This window comes from Podarcis filfolensis (genome assembly GCF_964270895.1).
Source record: "Podarcis filfolensis genome assembly, chromosome: 8".
Lineage (NCBI taxonomy): Eukaryota > Metazoa > Chordata > Lepidosauria > Squamata > Lacertidae > Podarcis > Podarcis filfolensis.
The window spans coordinates 3,056,117-3,072,640 of NC_139611.1; the positions used below are offsets into that span (position 1 = coordinate 3,056,117).

Consider the following 16,524-nt stretch of genomic DNA (forward strand, 5'->3'; position numbering starts at 1 on the left):
CAAGAAAATCCTGACACATTTAATGTTGCTTGGCACGACTTATACAAATGTAGTCCGGGGGGGGGGCGGGTTGCTCCTTTGCCATCCTGTCTCGAGACACAATGAAGTGTGCCTCTGAGGGTGAAGTCAAACCATGGGATAATCACAGCGCCTGCTGTGGCTTTAGAGACTGGTAACTCTTAACTGGTGTCTCCTGCATGGTTTTTGCTGCATTAGCAGCACGGAAGTGACCTTTTAGGAGCACAGGCTTGGGCAGTGTTTATGGAGGTCCTGGGCTGTACAGACAACAAGGGCCCCATCTCAGCCTCACTGATGTGGCCCAAAGGAAAGCAGAGAAGTACTGCTTGGCACCAGCTTGGTTGCAGGAGGTGCCGGAAGGAAGCATACAGCCATCCAGCCGTCTTAGGGACTCCACTCTGGATTTGTGTATGGTTTTCTTCTTCCAAAGATGTCCCACAAGGCAGTGGATAGAGTTTTTTCCTCGGTGTTTACTCCTGAAGCCTTTCTTATGAATAGGTGTAGCCTCAAGGCAGCAGAGGTTTAGGATCAGAGTTTTCCTTCTCCTAGATGGACTACCTTCCTAGGTGGATGGGTCCCATCTGCCTCTCACTTCCCTCTACACCAGGTGCAAAAACTACCTTCTTGACCCTTGGACCCACTCTTGGTCCTGTCTGCTCTATCCGCCGGCCCTGTCTTTGCATGCAGGGCAAGTCCCTAACTCACTGAGGGTTTGAGACCCATCAGCTCCCCTCACCTGGTTTCGTCAGCTAGTCGGGGCTGTTTCCTGGGGTGTGGCCTTTTCCTAAAATGAATAATGTCAAAAGTCAAGTCTTTTTCTACTGTGATTTTCTGTTCACACAAATATGGCTTGTGTAAGTGCCTCTGTACTTGACCAGGGTTTCTTTGTGTTTTGTTGTTACATATTTAGTGCAAAAAATAATAAATACTAGAAAGAATTCTACAGTTTGTAGCTAATGACATTATACTCACAGTAGACCCACTGAAATTAATGTATCTAACCTCATCAGGTCCATTAACTTCAGTAGGCCTACTCTGAGTAGGACTAACTGTGGATGCAACCCTAAGTCCTCAGTGTGGTATACGAAAGTTAAACCCAACCACAAAAGGGTTGGCTAGCTGGGAGAACTAACTTTTCCCCATCCTGTCTGATATGAATTTACTCAGCTTATATTTCTAAATACACCCACATAATATCTAGCTGTAAATTCTGTGTTTGTGGACCAGGCCAAGTTGAAGCGATTGCACACAATATTTTCTGTCGCCATTCATGTAGTTCACTGAAGGAGAGATACCTCTGTTCATTTCAATATTTTCAAAAAAAGGCAGCTGTACTAAGCAGCAAGAAAGTTATGAACTACTTCTTGGAGTGAAAACAGTGCCAAGTGCCAAGGGGATTAAAAATATATATAAATTAGTTGGAGAACTTTACAATTTTAATAAGCTTTGATGTTTGACAGTTCTGAAAATTGATTTGTTCTTAATTTGAATATCATTGTGGTTTGTTGGTTTGTTTATCAAACTTCTATACTGCTTTTTAGGACAATCGCCTCACAAAGTGGTAAACAATCAGTAAAAAAAAAATTGTGATATTGTATCATGTAGCCCCATTTTATAGCTTCCCTTGCCTAAGAGCTGTGCTGGAAGTGAGCTAGCTCACGGGTGGTGTGTGTCCAGGATCATTTCTGCCTTCTGAGGGAAATCTTCCAGCATTTTGCCCTGAGAATTAGGGCCGGCCTCTATAGACTGGGGTGTTTTTTCCATGCATGCGATTGACGCAGTAATAGTACAATAATGGTAGATTTATACTGAACTATCCACACATAATTCTGCTTTATTAGTTGTTCTGTTATGCTTTCTGAATGTTACCACATTTCTTGCCTTCTGGAAGGACTCTCCTGCACAGCAAAAACACGACAAAAAGTACACCAAGCATTTGTGGCATGAAAAGTGACAGAGTATTGAAAGCAGGATTACCTGTAGCTGCTCTGGTAACCATGAATGTGAATCATCATGAGTGGCAAATGAAAAAGACCTCTGGAAGGGCCCCTTATACCCTGCCCAAAGCAATGTGGGTGCCCTCTCTAATTTCCATTTATATTGTCCTGGCCATAGGCTGGAAACAATTAAAATCTGACTGCATGGGAGCTCCCACACTGTCACTATTTCCCGGTGGGATTCACATATTCAGGTTGTGCAATTAAAGCTATCTGACATTTTTATACAACAAACCCACTTCTCCCCCACCTCAAAAAAAAACAAACACCCTGGATTTTTTACAACAGGGGAAGTGACAAGAATATGCCCTGGGAAGTTTGGTGCAACTTCATCTATCTTCCCTGCAAACCAATCAGAATGAATGCTCAATACATAGCTGACATTGTCTCGTCTCCCAGTGAGCTTTGTGCATATCAGGATGGATACTCAATAAGCATGTCTTCTGCAAATGACCTGAATGAATGAGCTGAGATGAGCAAACAAAAGGAGATTCCTGGTGGGTCGTTGGCCGCCGCCTGCTGCCCTGTGGGCTGCTTGAGCTGCGTGCCAGTCTGACCTGTGGCCACAACATTGTGCATTTGCCAGCAACTGTGGTGAAGTAAAGCATCGTTCAGCACCTGGGAGGGGGGACGAAGATGTGACGTTGAGGGAGGAGAAATGAAGGCAAGCACATCCATTTCTCAATGGCTCTCTCTCTCTCCCTCTCCCTCTCCCCACTTCCTTTCTAATGGAACAGAGACCATAGCTCAGCAAAACTAGCCACCTCCTTCATATTGCTTATCTTGGGCCAGAGACTCCAATCTTCATTTCCATCTCACCTTTCCCTTGTTGTGGAGTCTGTTGTTGTAGGTGAAGGGTTTGTGGGTGGATGTCTTGACAACAGGACCTGGAGAGAGACAGAGAGCAGGATGAATTCTCTGCGGCAGTAGGGACATCCTCACCTGCAAGGTGTGCGCTCACCCCACTGTCGTCTCTGCTCACAGATTTCCCAGGCCAGAAATGATCACTAAACTTCTTTGACTGGGTCCACATAGTTCAGCAATGTCCACGCTGGCTGCCAGGGTTTCAAACAGGGTGCATTCTGGGCCCAACCTGGAGATGCCATTGTCAGGAGTGCACGCAGGAGCCAGACCCTGTGACTGGTAGGGCTTCGCAGGACTGGGGTGAAGTTTGTTCTGAAGAGGCAATGCGTGGCTGCCCAGGTGAGGCCGCTTGGTAACTCACAGCACCTGGTGGCAAGAGCCAGGAAGGGATATAAGGTCAGCATTTCCCTTTGGCTCTTTGCCACAGCAACATGCTTCCTGCCTTGCTGCATTTGGTTTCTTGACTCCTTGCTTCATGATCCTCGGACCCTTGACTCCTGGTCACCTGACCCTCGGACCCTTGGCTTCCGGGCTCCTGGCTTCTGGACTCCCATTCGTGCTCCCACCCCGCTTCCTTGCCCCTGGTCCTGATGTCCTCTGCCAGGACTTCAACTGCCCGTAAACCGGACCATGACAGCCACAGACTGAACCTGGGTCCTAGAAGAAGAGCCTGCTGGATCCACTCCAGGATTTTGATCTCACAGTGGCCAACCATTTTCCCCAATGGGAAGCCCACAAGCAAACACACTCACACTCTCCTCCTGTGATTCTGTATACACAGGCATAATACTTCCAACACTGGAGATCATACATAGCCCTCATTGTTGGTGGGCATTGACAGCCTTAGCCTCCATTAATCTGTTTCATCCCTTTTTAAAGCCATCCAAGTTGGTGACCATCGTTGCATTAGCTATGCTCAGTGTGAAGAAGTATTTGCTGTGCTGTGCTAAATGTATTTGATACCAGTTTATTGTATCAGCTTCATTGTTCTAGCAACTGGAGCTGCTATTTTCCAGATAAAATTTCTCTTACCAAAAGTTACAATAAAGTTACAATGAAACCTATGAGCACGGTGAAATTCCATCTTAAAATCTGGGCAATATCGGGCAGGGAGTCTTGGGAAATTTTAAAGGGCAGCCAAAGAAGAACATGCTAAGGCAGACTGAGGGGGCACAGAGAGAGCCTGCTGCGCTCCTGGGCCAAGGCTGACCCTCTGTGGCTGGCCATGTGGGGCCGATTCAGACTCTGGTGAGGGAGCCTGTCATGGGGGCACGCTCCCTCAAAAAAGTACGCCCAGGGCCAGGGCCCCAAAGCCCCCCACGCTACGCCACTGCTGTGGGCAGAGCTTGCCAGAAATGGGCAGTGCGTGCCAAGGGAGAACCTCCTGGAATCAGATTTTAATAGATTTTTAGGACCCTGGTATCCATTATCTGTCAAAACACCAACATCCTTCCACACTGCCCAACAGCATGTCACTCATTATTAACAAAGGACCTTATGGTGGGTTCCTGCTGGGCTTTGATCCAAGCGTGGAGGGCTTTTTTGCAGGGTGGGTGGTGGGTGGGGGTCTAGCAGGCCGGTCACCCAGCAAGCAATTAGGTGCCATCCATTAAACTGACTGGCCGGTGGCTCCTAATGCACCACATATTGGAAAGAATTCAGGTCTAAAGCTTTTATCCATTTAAGCATCTTTAATATTTTACATTGAGAGAAATAAGGATCAATGTCTTGTTTATAGAGCAGCGTTTATGGAGAAACTAGTCAAGCCTTTTTCTGCCACTCCTTTCCCAGCCAAAGTGCAGTTCTCAAGAGGAAAGAAACAAATGGGAAAGGCAAGAAGGAATGAGATTTTAAAAACAGTAGCAGTGCCCCAGCACGTGCGAAAAATGGGAGCACACTGAAATTATTTTGGTGTATTAAGGAAATCAGAATACATTCTGGTTTAGGAAGCAGCTTTTCACTCTGAAGGATGAGGAACAAATTTTGTGTTGTTGGTGGTGTGATCAGCATCCCTTCCAGGTGGCAGGTGGGATGCAGCAAGTGCATGCAGGCGTCATCAGGTCCTGCTGGCGATGGAGGTTAGATGATGTTGCTTCAAGCAAGTATTATCTCACAACTTCCAGGGCATTTCCCCACATTGCAAAAAGACCTCCCAACCAACTAATTGCACAACTTGAACCCTGACAGTCTGGAAGCCTCCAGCATCTGCCATATGCACAGAAGGTTCCAGGCTCAATCCCTGGCAACTCCTGAAACCCTGGAGAGCTGCTGCCAGTCAGTGTCGGCAATGCTGGGAAAGACGAATTGATGGACAACTTCCCATGTTCGTAGACTTACAGCCATCCCAACCATGTTTACTTAGAAGTAAGTCTTCTCAAACTCAGTGGTGTTTAGGATTGCAGCATAAATTAGTGGCAAGTCCACCTTCTTCCAAACAAGCCTGCCCAGCTTTGGCCTTCTTCTGGGCTACTCTCCTCCTCTCTGTCCTGCCCACATCAGATGTTTTTCCCCACCCTTATTTGCTTGTTCTACCATTGTTATTTTTAATTATTTAATTGTGGGTTAAACCACAGAGCCTAGGACTTGCCGATCAGAAGGTCGGCGGTTCGAATCCCTGTGACGGGGTGAGCTCCCGTTGCTCGGTCCCTGCTCCTGCCCACCTAGCAGTTCGAAAGCATGTCAAAGTGCAAGTAGATAAATAGGTACCACTCTGGCTGGAAGGTAAATGGTGTTTCCGTGCACTGCTCTGGTTCGCCAGAAGCGGCTTAGTCATGCTGGCCACATGACCTGGAAGCTCCCTCAGCCAATAAAGTGAGATGAGCGCCGCAACCCCAGAGTCGGCCACGACTGGACCTAATGGCCAGGGGTCCCTTTACCTTTACCTTTACCATTGCTATTTTTTATTATTTAATTATTTTTATTTTATTTGCTACATTTACCATATATGGCACCTTTGTCTTCCAAGGAGTTCAAGGCAGTGTACATGATTCTCTTTCTTCCCACTTCATCCTCACAGCAACCCTGCAAGGAAGGCTAGGCTAAGAGATGGCAACTGACTCCAAGGTCAAGCTTCATGGCTGAGTGGAGGATTTGAACCCTGCTCTCCCAGTCCAACACTCTAACCATTATGCCACACTGGCTCTGCTATGCATTTTATTGTAAGTCCTCCTTGGGCATTCTGAGTGAAAACTGTAACAAATAATAGCATTTAGATCAACAGAAATAAATAAACAATATTTATTTATTATATTTGTTTGTTGCTTTTTCCACAAAAGCATCATATTTTAAAACCACAGATTAAAAACAAGAGTTAAAACCTGAAATGAAATCTAAGATCTCAGCTGCAATATGTGAACCTCCCGTCAGTTCATTAAGCATTTTCACTCCTATTAAGCATGAGTTCTCCATGCATTTCATTGCAAGCTTTTACCTCTTTGCAGGAGTGCCAACTTGGCCCCGTGACCAGGGGTGCCCAGGGCTGTGGGTGCCGTGCAGCGTGCATGGCCCTGGCACCGAAATTTGTGGGTGCCCAGCCCCTTCTTGGGGAATTTTGTGGGTGCTGGGGCCCCCAGGCCCCAGAGAGTTGGCACCTCTGCCTCCTTGTCTGCAGGGAGTGGAGGGGGTCTCTTAGCTCCGTTGGTTCAAGTGTGGTGCTGATAATGCCAAGGTTGTTGGTTTGACAGCTGCATATTCCTGCATTGCAGAGGTTGGACTAGATGATCCTCAGGGTCCCTTCCAACTCCACCATTCTGTGATTCTTTAGAAAAGGCTTACCTTCTGAGAACCACATGCCTGCCGCCTTGGGTTGTGTGGTGGGAGAAAGATGGGATATACGTAACATGTAAGGAATCAGTAATAAATAAAATATATTTGTATTTGCCCCTAAAGAAGCTGTGAATACAAAAAAGGAAGATTTCTAAGACATGGATTTATTAATTTTGAAATGCATGCACCACTTTTCCTAAGAAAAGTCCAATAAGAATAGTCCAAAGATGCTGACATCAACAATAAAGCAACAAAAAGTTTAAAAATTCAGTGCACGCCATATATTTAAAACGCACCCCACAAAAATCCTGAGAACTGTAGTTTACTCCTCGCAGAGCTACAATTCCCAACACCCTTAGCAAACTACAGTTCCCAGGATTGGGGGAGGGGCAGCCTGAACTTGATTACTAAGAACACCTTCACCCAACTTTGTCCCAAACTAACTAACCTCAGGGATAGTCAGAACATGTAAGAAAACCTCTGGTGATGATCTTAAGAAGTGGGTGGGTTCACATGGGAAAAGGCAGCCTTTCCGATAACCCGGCCTTAAACCCCTGACAACCAGATTTTTCAACCTGGCGCCCTCCAGGTGTTTTGAACTACAACTCCATCAGCTGCAGCGTCATGCAGCCATGCTTGCTGGGGCTGATGCACATCGTAGTCCAAGATGTCTAGAGAGCACCAGGATAGGGAAGGCTAGCCCTAGTTTTTCGAGAACCATTTTTAGAGTTGCCAGTAAAACAGGATGTGATCTAATCCAAGAGTTTTGCCCACTGACCTCTGCTGATGTTGCAAAGGATCCTGGGATTGTGCACTGCAACCTTTTGGGCGGCCAAATGTCTATCTTGGACCAATCCTTTTTGGGACAGTCACATAATAAGCAGAAACTGTACAGTGCAATATAGGAAAGTGTATGATTTATAAAGAAGGAAATTTGCAAAACATTTTTTAAAGTCCCTTTCACAACATGAGTATTTGTGCAAATGCTTTTGGAGGTTTGTAAACGTACAGTTTCTTCAGTAGCTGCTGCCTTATGTCAGGCCAGGCTGTTGGTCTGTCTAGTCTGGTGTTTCTTGACAGCAGCTCCCCAAAGTCTGTTCCTTCTCCATCTCCCCGATCCTTCTGGTGAGCTGGTTGTGCCTTCTTCGTGAGAAGCGGGTGCTCTGACCTGTAGCCCCTCTCCTCTCTTGCCTTCCCAGGCAGCATGAGATGTAAAGGACATGAATACTTTATTTTGTGGTGTAATGCTATCCTGTGGAACTACCTGTCACATGATTTCACAATTCCTGCTTTTGTGGAAGGATTTTTTAATTTAATTTTTTATTTATTTTTGGTGGAGGGGGGGTTAAATGAGTTGGATTTATGGTGTCTGTTCAGCAAATTTCTCTTCTACGTTGTGATTCGTCCCATCAGAGAGGTTAGGAACAAGCTTACCTTCCACTCAGTCATTCAGCACTTAAAATGAATAATTAAAAAACCACTGCAACATAGAAATAGATAAGGGGCACAAACCTTCTAAGCCACAAGACATAAATCAAAGTTCCCTATTCTTCCTGGCATGAATAATTGAGTTTTTTACACCTTTCATTGTGAGGAGTGAAGGCAGGATGCTTAAATGAGGGTGGGGAGGGGTGGATCTGTCAAACTGATGTTTAAGTATAATCTGGCATTTTTGCTGAGGTGTTTGTGCCACTTATTTTCATTTTAAAATAAAATAAAAATAACATCTTAATATGTTTGAAATGGGGGGGGGGGCAAGGTTCAACCCTCCACAAGTTTTGAGCAACTAAAGTTGCAGTCCTTTAATACACTAATTGAGAATAAAGCTCATTAAACTCAATGGACTTATACTTCTCAATGGACTTACTTCTGAGTAGATGTATAGGATTGCTGTGTAACTGAGGGGTTCACCAACTAGTCTGCGGACCACCATTGGTCCATGAGCTTCATTCAAGTAGTCCACAGCATTTCTGAAAATTATGATTGAAGGCAGGAGATGGCATTTCCATCATGTTAAAGATTTGTGTTCATTATTAATTGTATTTCTATTGCTTCTTTTATTTCTTACATTGCATTTTATTATATTACAAATTGAATTATATGGGAAAGAAAAGAAGCAATTAAAATTAGACAGCTTCTAGCACAGTGCATTGCAAATGCTGAAGAGGCACAAAAATCATTAAGTGATCCTCCAGGACCTTCAGCAGTTTTCAGATGGTTCATTGGAACCATTGCTGTAAAATGTATGTGATTCAGTAAACAGAAGGAGGAGCTGTATTCTTTGCACTAAAATTTACCAAGAGAAAGGGGGAGAATAACAAAAAGAAAGGAGGATTCTGAAAGATCCACAAAGCAGTCTATGAAAACCCATGTTGAATCAAAAGACTTCCACAGGGGCAAATGAGGCAGGGGTCTACACATGCCGCAGGGTTCAGTGATGGGATGCTGAGATGATAGAACTTCCTGCAAATAGAAAGCCAGCACAGGAGGCAAAGGGTGAGGCTAGAACCTTTATTACTTATTCTCTGTCTGGAGGGAGTTGCTAGAGTTTTGCTTGGAGGAATATTCCAAAGCAATCTCCCCCACCTGTTGTTTGAGGTGGCACTGTCTATTTTTCTGTCTCTTTATTCCACTGCATCAATTGATTGCGGTCTGCTCTGGGCACGCAGCACTGTGTGAGGTGATAGAATCCTGAAGCGGTAGAAGGTGTTGTTTTAATGCATGCCCCCATCTAAAAATAAGACCTCCCTGCAAGTGAAATGCTCACATATAGAACCACAGAATTGGAGAGTTGGAAGGGACTCCAAGGTTCACCCATTCCTACCCCCTGCAATGCAGGAATCACAGCTGGCCATGACAGATGGACATCCATCCTCTGCTTGTAAACCTCCAAGGAAGGAGAGTCCACCGGGCAGTGCCGTAGCCACAGAGGGGGTGAGGCCAGCCCGGTCTTTTGCCCTGGGTGAAGCCTCCAGAATGGCACCATTGAGGCTCACAGCCTGTGTGTGTATGTATGCATATGCATGGGGGGGGGGAGTGCCAAACTGGGTCTTTGACCCACACGAAATAAAGCCTAGTTTTGCCCCTGCCCAATGGAGTCTGTTCCACTGTTAAACAGCTCTTACTGTCAGAAAGTTAAATCAGAATCTCATTCCTTGTCATTTGAATCCATTGGTTTGGGCCCTCCCCTCTGGAGGAGAAGGAAACAAGCTTGCTCCAACTTCCATGTGACTGCAATTTAGATATTTGAAGATGGCCATCACATCACCTCTCAGTCTTCTCTTCTGCAGGCTAAGCATGCACTGTTCCCCATAAGGCTTGGCTTCCAGATTCTTGATTATCTTGGTTGTCCTCCTCCTCTGCACACCGTCTAGCTTGTCAATATCCTTCTTAAACTGTGGCATACAGAACTCGGCACAGGACTCCAGGTGGGGTCTGACCAAGGGAGACTAGAGTGGTCCTGTCCCTTCCCTTAATGTGGACACTAGACTTCTGTTGATCGGGGAGAAATTTTCTAGATCAAGCAACTTCCTGCAATGACTGTTCTTACAGGGATTTCTTTTTAAATAAAGGGGGAGCATTAACAGTGTTCTAAAGTAGTACAATTCATCCTGCCAATCAAAATACTACTGCAGTCCACAGATGTCTGCATGCGCTCAAAGGTACTTTGTCTTTATACTTTTTGGGAGCAGAGTAGGAGGTAGGAAGGAAAAGTACTTTTTCTCCACATGCTCAAAAACATATTGCCTTCCAGTCTCCTGTTTCTCTTAAATCTGAAGCCAAAATGTTCCCTTCAAGGAAAGGCTCTTTGCACATGGTCAGGGTCACTCATGGCCCATCCATACCATGGTTTAATGTGGATTGTGACCCCCTCTGGATTTAGAGATAAGAAAGTGTGGAGCAGCTATTAAGCCAAGGTATTGATGGGCCCATAACTCTTAGGTGCTGGAACATTTGAAAGGAAATGGTATTGCATTGTTTTGTTTTGTTTTGTTTTGGTGCACCACTCTGGAGGTCTTTTCAGCCCAAAAAACAGCATAAAAAACAAGACTTGTAGCTTAACATATCGCAAAGTAGCATAACCGTGCCAGAGAGTGCCAGCTGTTAGCTTACCAGCGGGGCTGCCTCCTTCTCTGCTCTTGCAAACACAGAGAGTTTGAAAGAAAGAAGCAGCAGCAGCAAAGTGTCCAAAACAAACCACTAGTTTGTGTAAAAAGACCACTAATGCTTCTGCTGATCAGCCTGCTCCTTGGAGATGAGGCTGGACCACAGCTTCGTCGCCATGGTGATTCTTCTCTCCTGCATCCTGGACTTCCCTGCCAGATGAGCCCTGAGAGAGAGACTCCCAGCCCTCCTCCTCCCTCCTCAGGGTGGGGGCTGATATTTTATAGCTGCCCTTGCAGCCAATGGCATTGCAGACAGCTGAGATGCCAGCAGCCTGGAAATGCTCTCCTCTCCATCAACGGTGCATTGCAGGGCGTGGGGGATGCCCCTCAGAAACTCTGGCTGACCCCTGCCGCCTGTGCTGGACGGGGCACGTGCCCGCTTCCTTAACTGGCCGAGCTCAGGAGACTTCGCAACAATGACATTCTCTGCCTCTGAGAAGAAGCAGCCAGAATCACACTGGGAACTTGCTGCAGCAGCTGCCGGGGAAGTTTTGCCCTCCAAGTTTTGAAACTTTTAGAGGCTTGGTTTTTTCCTTCATGATCCAAAGCAGCGACAAGCCCCTCTTGGGTGCCGGCCGTCACCCCCACCACCTTACCTCTCCCCCGTCCCTCCACCTCCTCCTCCTCGTTCGCATTCCCCCTGCCCTGCACCATCCCAATGGGGCGAGCCTGAAGGAGGCTTTTGCCCATCCTCACCCCTGCCAACCGGAGGACTGGAAGATGTGAACCTGCAGGGGGAAAGAAGGACCTGCTCTGCTCTGCTGCAGGCAGACTGCTCCGGCTCCTCATCACTCTGGTTCCCAAGGGAGCTAAGCTGGCCCTGGGGGGTGCGAGTCGCATGCCCCCAGAGCTGTGCTGCCCATCGCGGGACGCTGGCTGGCAATGGCGATCCAGGGGATGGAACTTTGCGCCATGGCGGTGGTCATTATCCTCTTCATCGCAGTCCTCAAACAGTTCGGGATCCTGGAGCCCATGTCTATGGAAGGTAACGAGAGCATGTGCCCTTGGTGTCCCCTTTCACCCAAGACCCTCGGTGTCGACCCAGTTGCCTCCCCACAACCCAGGCTGCCTTGATCCCTGACCAAACAGCAGCCCACTGGTGAATGTAAAATGCTTAGTTTTTGGAAGCAAGGGGGTCTGTAACAATTAGACAATCTGCTCTCTCCATCTCTTTGTGTCCGGCTGCCATTCTGATGGAACTGGACATAAACCTTGGACCAAGCTTTTCTCTTAGTCTTCTTGTGACTCTCCGTGATTTGGTGTCATTTCCTTGCCCCCAAATAACTCCTCTTCCTTTGGTGGTTTCTATATGATGTCGTAGGGAGCTATTCTCTCCCCCCCCCCCCGCAAAACTTGTTAGTTCCAGTGGGGCTTTCAGCTGGGGGAAGAGAAGGATAAATCTACTAGCAAAAACTCTCAGCTGCCCTATCCTCCCTTCCAAGTGGCTGAAGGATGAATTTTCCCCAGGATCATCTCCCCTCCCCCATTTCTAGAGAGGACCAAACACCAATACTTTTTTCTTTTTTTTAAAGAACCAGCCGTGTGGGGTGGAAGCTTTTGAGAGCCCCACAGAGCTTTTATTTGGCCTGAATGTTAAAATAAGGAAAATAAGGGGGGGGCGTTGATGGGCACCACAGCCTTGAGATGGTAATGGTGAAAACATACGCAGACCAATTAGACTGGGACCTGAGCATGCAGAGAAGGAGAAGCAGTAGGAGGCTGGCTGGAGGTACGAAGGCACCTGATGCTGCAGCAGCCTTGAGGGAGTTAAGCAGGTCAGTCTCTGGTCTGTGCCTGGAGGGGAGACCCTCTCCCCGGGGACCCTGCATATGGCTCTTTGTATAGGGAAGGCAGGATTTGAATGAAACTAACAATAGTAAACATACATGTAGACCCTCCTGTGGAAACGCCGCTTGGGATGCCACATTCCTCATTCCCCTTCTCGTCCATGGAGGGTGCTTTTTGATTCTGGAAAAGGCTGAGGCTAGAGGACTGGAGCTCAATAACAGAGGAGCAAGTCAGTGGTCCCAGTTCAGTCCCCAGCTTCTCCAAGCAAGCTGCCTGAAACCCTGGAAAGATACTGCCCATCATTCTGGCCCAGGGCTGGGGAACCTGAGGCACTCCAGAAGTTGTGGGACTTCAGCCCCAGGCAGCGTGGACCAGTGGTTGGGGATGGTGGTAAAACTTACAGAAAGTCACCCTGAACACCTGAGGGCACCAGGGTTGGTGAAGGCGAAGCTCAATGGACCAGTGATCCGACTTGGTATAAGGCAGCTTCCTATGCTCTTGCTCTCCCCACCTTCCTGGTATCTCTCAAAGCACAGCTAAGCCCCAGACGACTAAAAGTCCTAAAAGGGACAGGAGAGAGGGACCCTCCTTGGGAATCTTCCCTGCTTAGACCAGCTGGGGGGAAATTGGCTTCTCAGCCTATATTCACATGACCCAAGTGATGAGATGTGAGTTGACTTTGTTTGCCCCCTCACCTATCTGCATGGGGGAGAGGGTTGTGTGAGTAGCTCCACCAGAACCAATTCTGCCCACTTCACTGCAAAGCTTTGTCAGCTGGCTTGAATGTGAGCTTAAGTAGGACCCTGCAGCTGGATCAGGCCTATAGCCCACCCAGCCAAGCCCTCTGTTTCCCACAATGACCAAAAAGTGTGTCTCTGGAAAGACTGTAATCAGGGCATGAGGGCAACACCCTGCTTTTGATTCTCAGCAACTGGCATTCTGAAGAATATGGCCTCCAACCCTGGAGATGCCATCTTGCCTTCAGTCAAAGGGGCCGGCTCCTAGGGGCCAGGGTCCCTTCACCCCCCCCCCCGAACATTTGAGAGTTAATGGGAATTGCCATTCAAATGGGTGTGTGATCAATTATGCTAGGCACCCCCCACTCCCATATTTTATTCAGGTTAGCATCCTTATCCTCCATGTGCCAATATGGTGGAAAGTTATAGCATGATGTGCCAGAGCACATTGTATGACCCTTTGAATGGGGATAGAAAATGGTTTTTAAGGGATCTGGAAGTGGTTTATGAAAAATTCCACTTCCCAGTGTCTACAATCCTCTTTTAACCCCCTGTCACCACTGATCAAACAAGTGTGGCAAGTTTCTGAAAACCCTGCCAGTCTTGTTCAGCACTGAGGAAAGTTGAATAAAATGGGCAGCCATCCCTCTTTCAAACCTGCTTCAGCATTCTGAAAAACTCTTCCCTGTTTCCCACCTTTATATCCTGATGAGAAAAAGCACAAACCACATTTCCCTCCACCAGTGTCTCTCCACTTGAGCACAGCTGTGGGCAAAGGGCCCCTGTTCTTCAGCTCAGCCTGAACTCACATGTTTCAAGTGTGTTGTCTCCCAAACTGGGCCACAGCGTTATCTCCCAAACTGTGGCCTAGTGACCCAAGAATGGAACATTCATGTGCTTTCTATGACCCTTGCGAGGAAAAATCTTTCAGAAAATAGTTGGAACCCTTCCTTTTAAGGAAGGCATTTTGATTTTTAATCTGTTTTTTGCTTCCTTTCTGAATATTTGTTTCATGGCTTCTGTTTCCATGTTCAATCAGGTGCCAAGGGCCTGTGGCTCCACATGGCAACAGGGGACCCACTCACTGGCCCAAAGCCCCCTGGACCAGCTCTCCTCTAAACTATTGCAACCTGCTTACTTGTTCCCCCACCTCTGGCTCTGGCCCAGACAAAGCTGGTGGCAAGGAGGACCAGTCAGTGCCACTGCCTGTTTGCTTCTTGGCTCTCTGCCTGGCAAGGATGCAGGAGGGAGGCTGGTGATCATGGCAATGAGATTCCCTGAAGGAGGGAGGCCCATGGAGGCAACTTGATCCAAGGTCCACCGAAACCTAGAGCCAACATTGCAAAGGATGCTTTATTTAGATTATTAAGGGGGGGTGTTGGTTGGGATTTTTTTGCTCTTGTTGGCTACCTTTATTTACAGTGGTACCTCCGGTTACAGACGGGATCCGTTCTGGAGCTCTGGTTGGATCCTGAGGTTTCCGCAACCGGAGGTGCCTGTTCTGCACATGCGCACGGTGCAATAAAGTGCTTCTGCGCATGTGCGAGCGGTGAAACCCAGAAAAATACTTCCAGGTTTGTCACTTTCACAACCCGAAGTTTATGTTACCCAAGGGTAACGTAAGCCAAGGTTCTACTGTATTTAATTTTTAAATTTATATACCCCCATCATCCATAGATCTCAGGGTGGTCCACAACATAAAAATACATAAAAAAGAAGAAAACAACAACAACACAGAGACCAATAACTCACCCGTTGAGCAATCCAGATGAAAGGTGGAATATAAACATTTAAAATAAAAAACAATTAAAACTGGCTTCAGAATTGAGCCTTATGTGATTTGTTCTGGTAGTTTGGGTACCATATGATGGTCACTGCAGACAAAGGGCTGCAGAGGCAGGTGGGAGTCATAGTCCAAAATACAGTGGTACCTTGGTTCTCGAACTTAATCTGTTCTGGGAGTCTGTTTGACTCCTGGAACGGTTTGAAAACCAAGGAGCGGCTTCCGATTGGCTGCAGGAGCTTCCTGCACTCAAATGGAAGCCGTGTCAGATGTTTGGCTTTCAAAAAATGTTCACAAACTGGAACACTCACTTTGGGGTTTGCGGCATTCAGGAGCCAATTTGTTTGACAACTAAGCCATTTGACAACCAAGGTACCACTGTATATGGAGAATCACAGTTTGTGGAAGACCGGTTTAGTAACTGCAAGCCTGTAGGAGACAATAATTTATATGGCTTTTTGGAGAGTTAACATAAGAAGAGCCTGGTTGCTGTTTCAGGCCAAAGGGGGCCCATCTAGTCCAGCATCCTGTTCTCATAGTGGCCAACAGAAGCCCCAGTGAGAGTCATGCAAGCAAGACACAAGCGCAGCAGGAGGGCTCTCCCAGCTTGTGATTCCCAGAAACTGGCATTCAAAATGCTTAAGCAACATTAATTGGGCAGATCTCAACTGGGTAGTTTATAATGGCTGCTGGGAATTGTAGCTCTGTGAGGAGGAAACTACAGTTTCCAGAATTCTTTGGGAGAAGTTATGTGCTTTAAATGTGCATTGAATGTGCTTTAAATGCATGGTATGGCTATCCCAGGACTCCATCACAAGATTCCTTACAACACCTCTGTTGGTTGATAATAATACAGTAGATCCTTCGCTTACGTTACCCTTGGGTAACGTAAACTTCGGGTTGCGAAAGTGGCAAACCTGGAAGTATTATTCTGGGTTTCGCCACTCACGCATGCGCAGAAGCGCTCTACGCACCACTCACACATGCACAGAACAGGCACCTCTGGTTGCGGAAACCTCGGGATCCGACTGGCATTCCGAAGAGATCCCATCTGCAATCGGCTGGGTTTCCCCAGCCGGATGGGCAGCTCCCAACAGAATATTAATAATAATAAAGGGATAAAACATCAAACATTAAAAACTTTCCTAAACAGGGCTGCCTTCAGATCTCTTCTAAAAGTCAGATAGTTGTTTATTTCCTTGACATCTGATAGGAAGGCATTCCACTGAGAAGGCCCTCTGCCTGGTTCCCTGTAACCTCCCTTCTCACAGAGAGGGAACCGCCAGAAGGCCCTCAGTGCTGGACCTCAGTGTCCGGGCTGGACGATGGGGTGGAGTCGCTCCTTCAGGTATACTGGGCTGAGGCCATTTAGGTCTTTAAAGGTCAGCACCAGCACTTTGAATTGT

General features: G+C 47.0%; 1 protein-coding gene across 5 annotated transcripts in view; it reads left to right on the plus strand.

Annotated features, from left to right (window-relative positions):
• KCNIP3 (potassium voltage-gated channel interacting protein 3) overlaps nt 1–16,524 on the plus strand; it is a 118,687-nt gene that overhangs the window by 70,874 nt on the left and 31,289 nt on the right. The window contains exon 1 of one of the 5 annotated variants that reach the window (XM_083629626.1): nt 11,678–11,795. The exons of the other annotated variants lie outside the window; for them this stretch is intronic. Within the exon in view, the coding sequence (XP_083485752.1) occupies nt 11,693–11,795 (103 nt within the window). The 5' untranslated portion in view covers nt 11,678–11,692. Of the gene's footprint in view, nt 1–11,677; nt 11,796–16,524 lie in introns of those variants that run through there. 5 annotated transcript variants of the gene reach the window in all.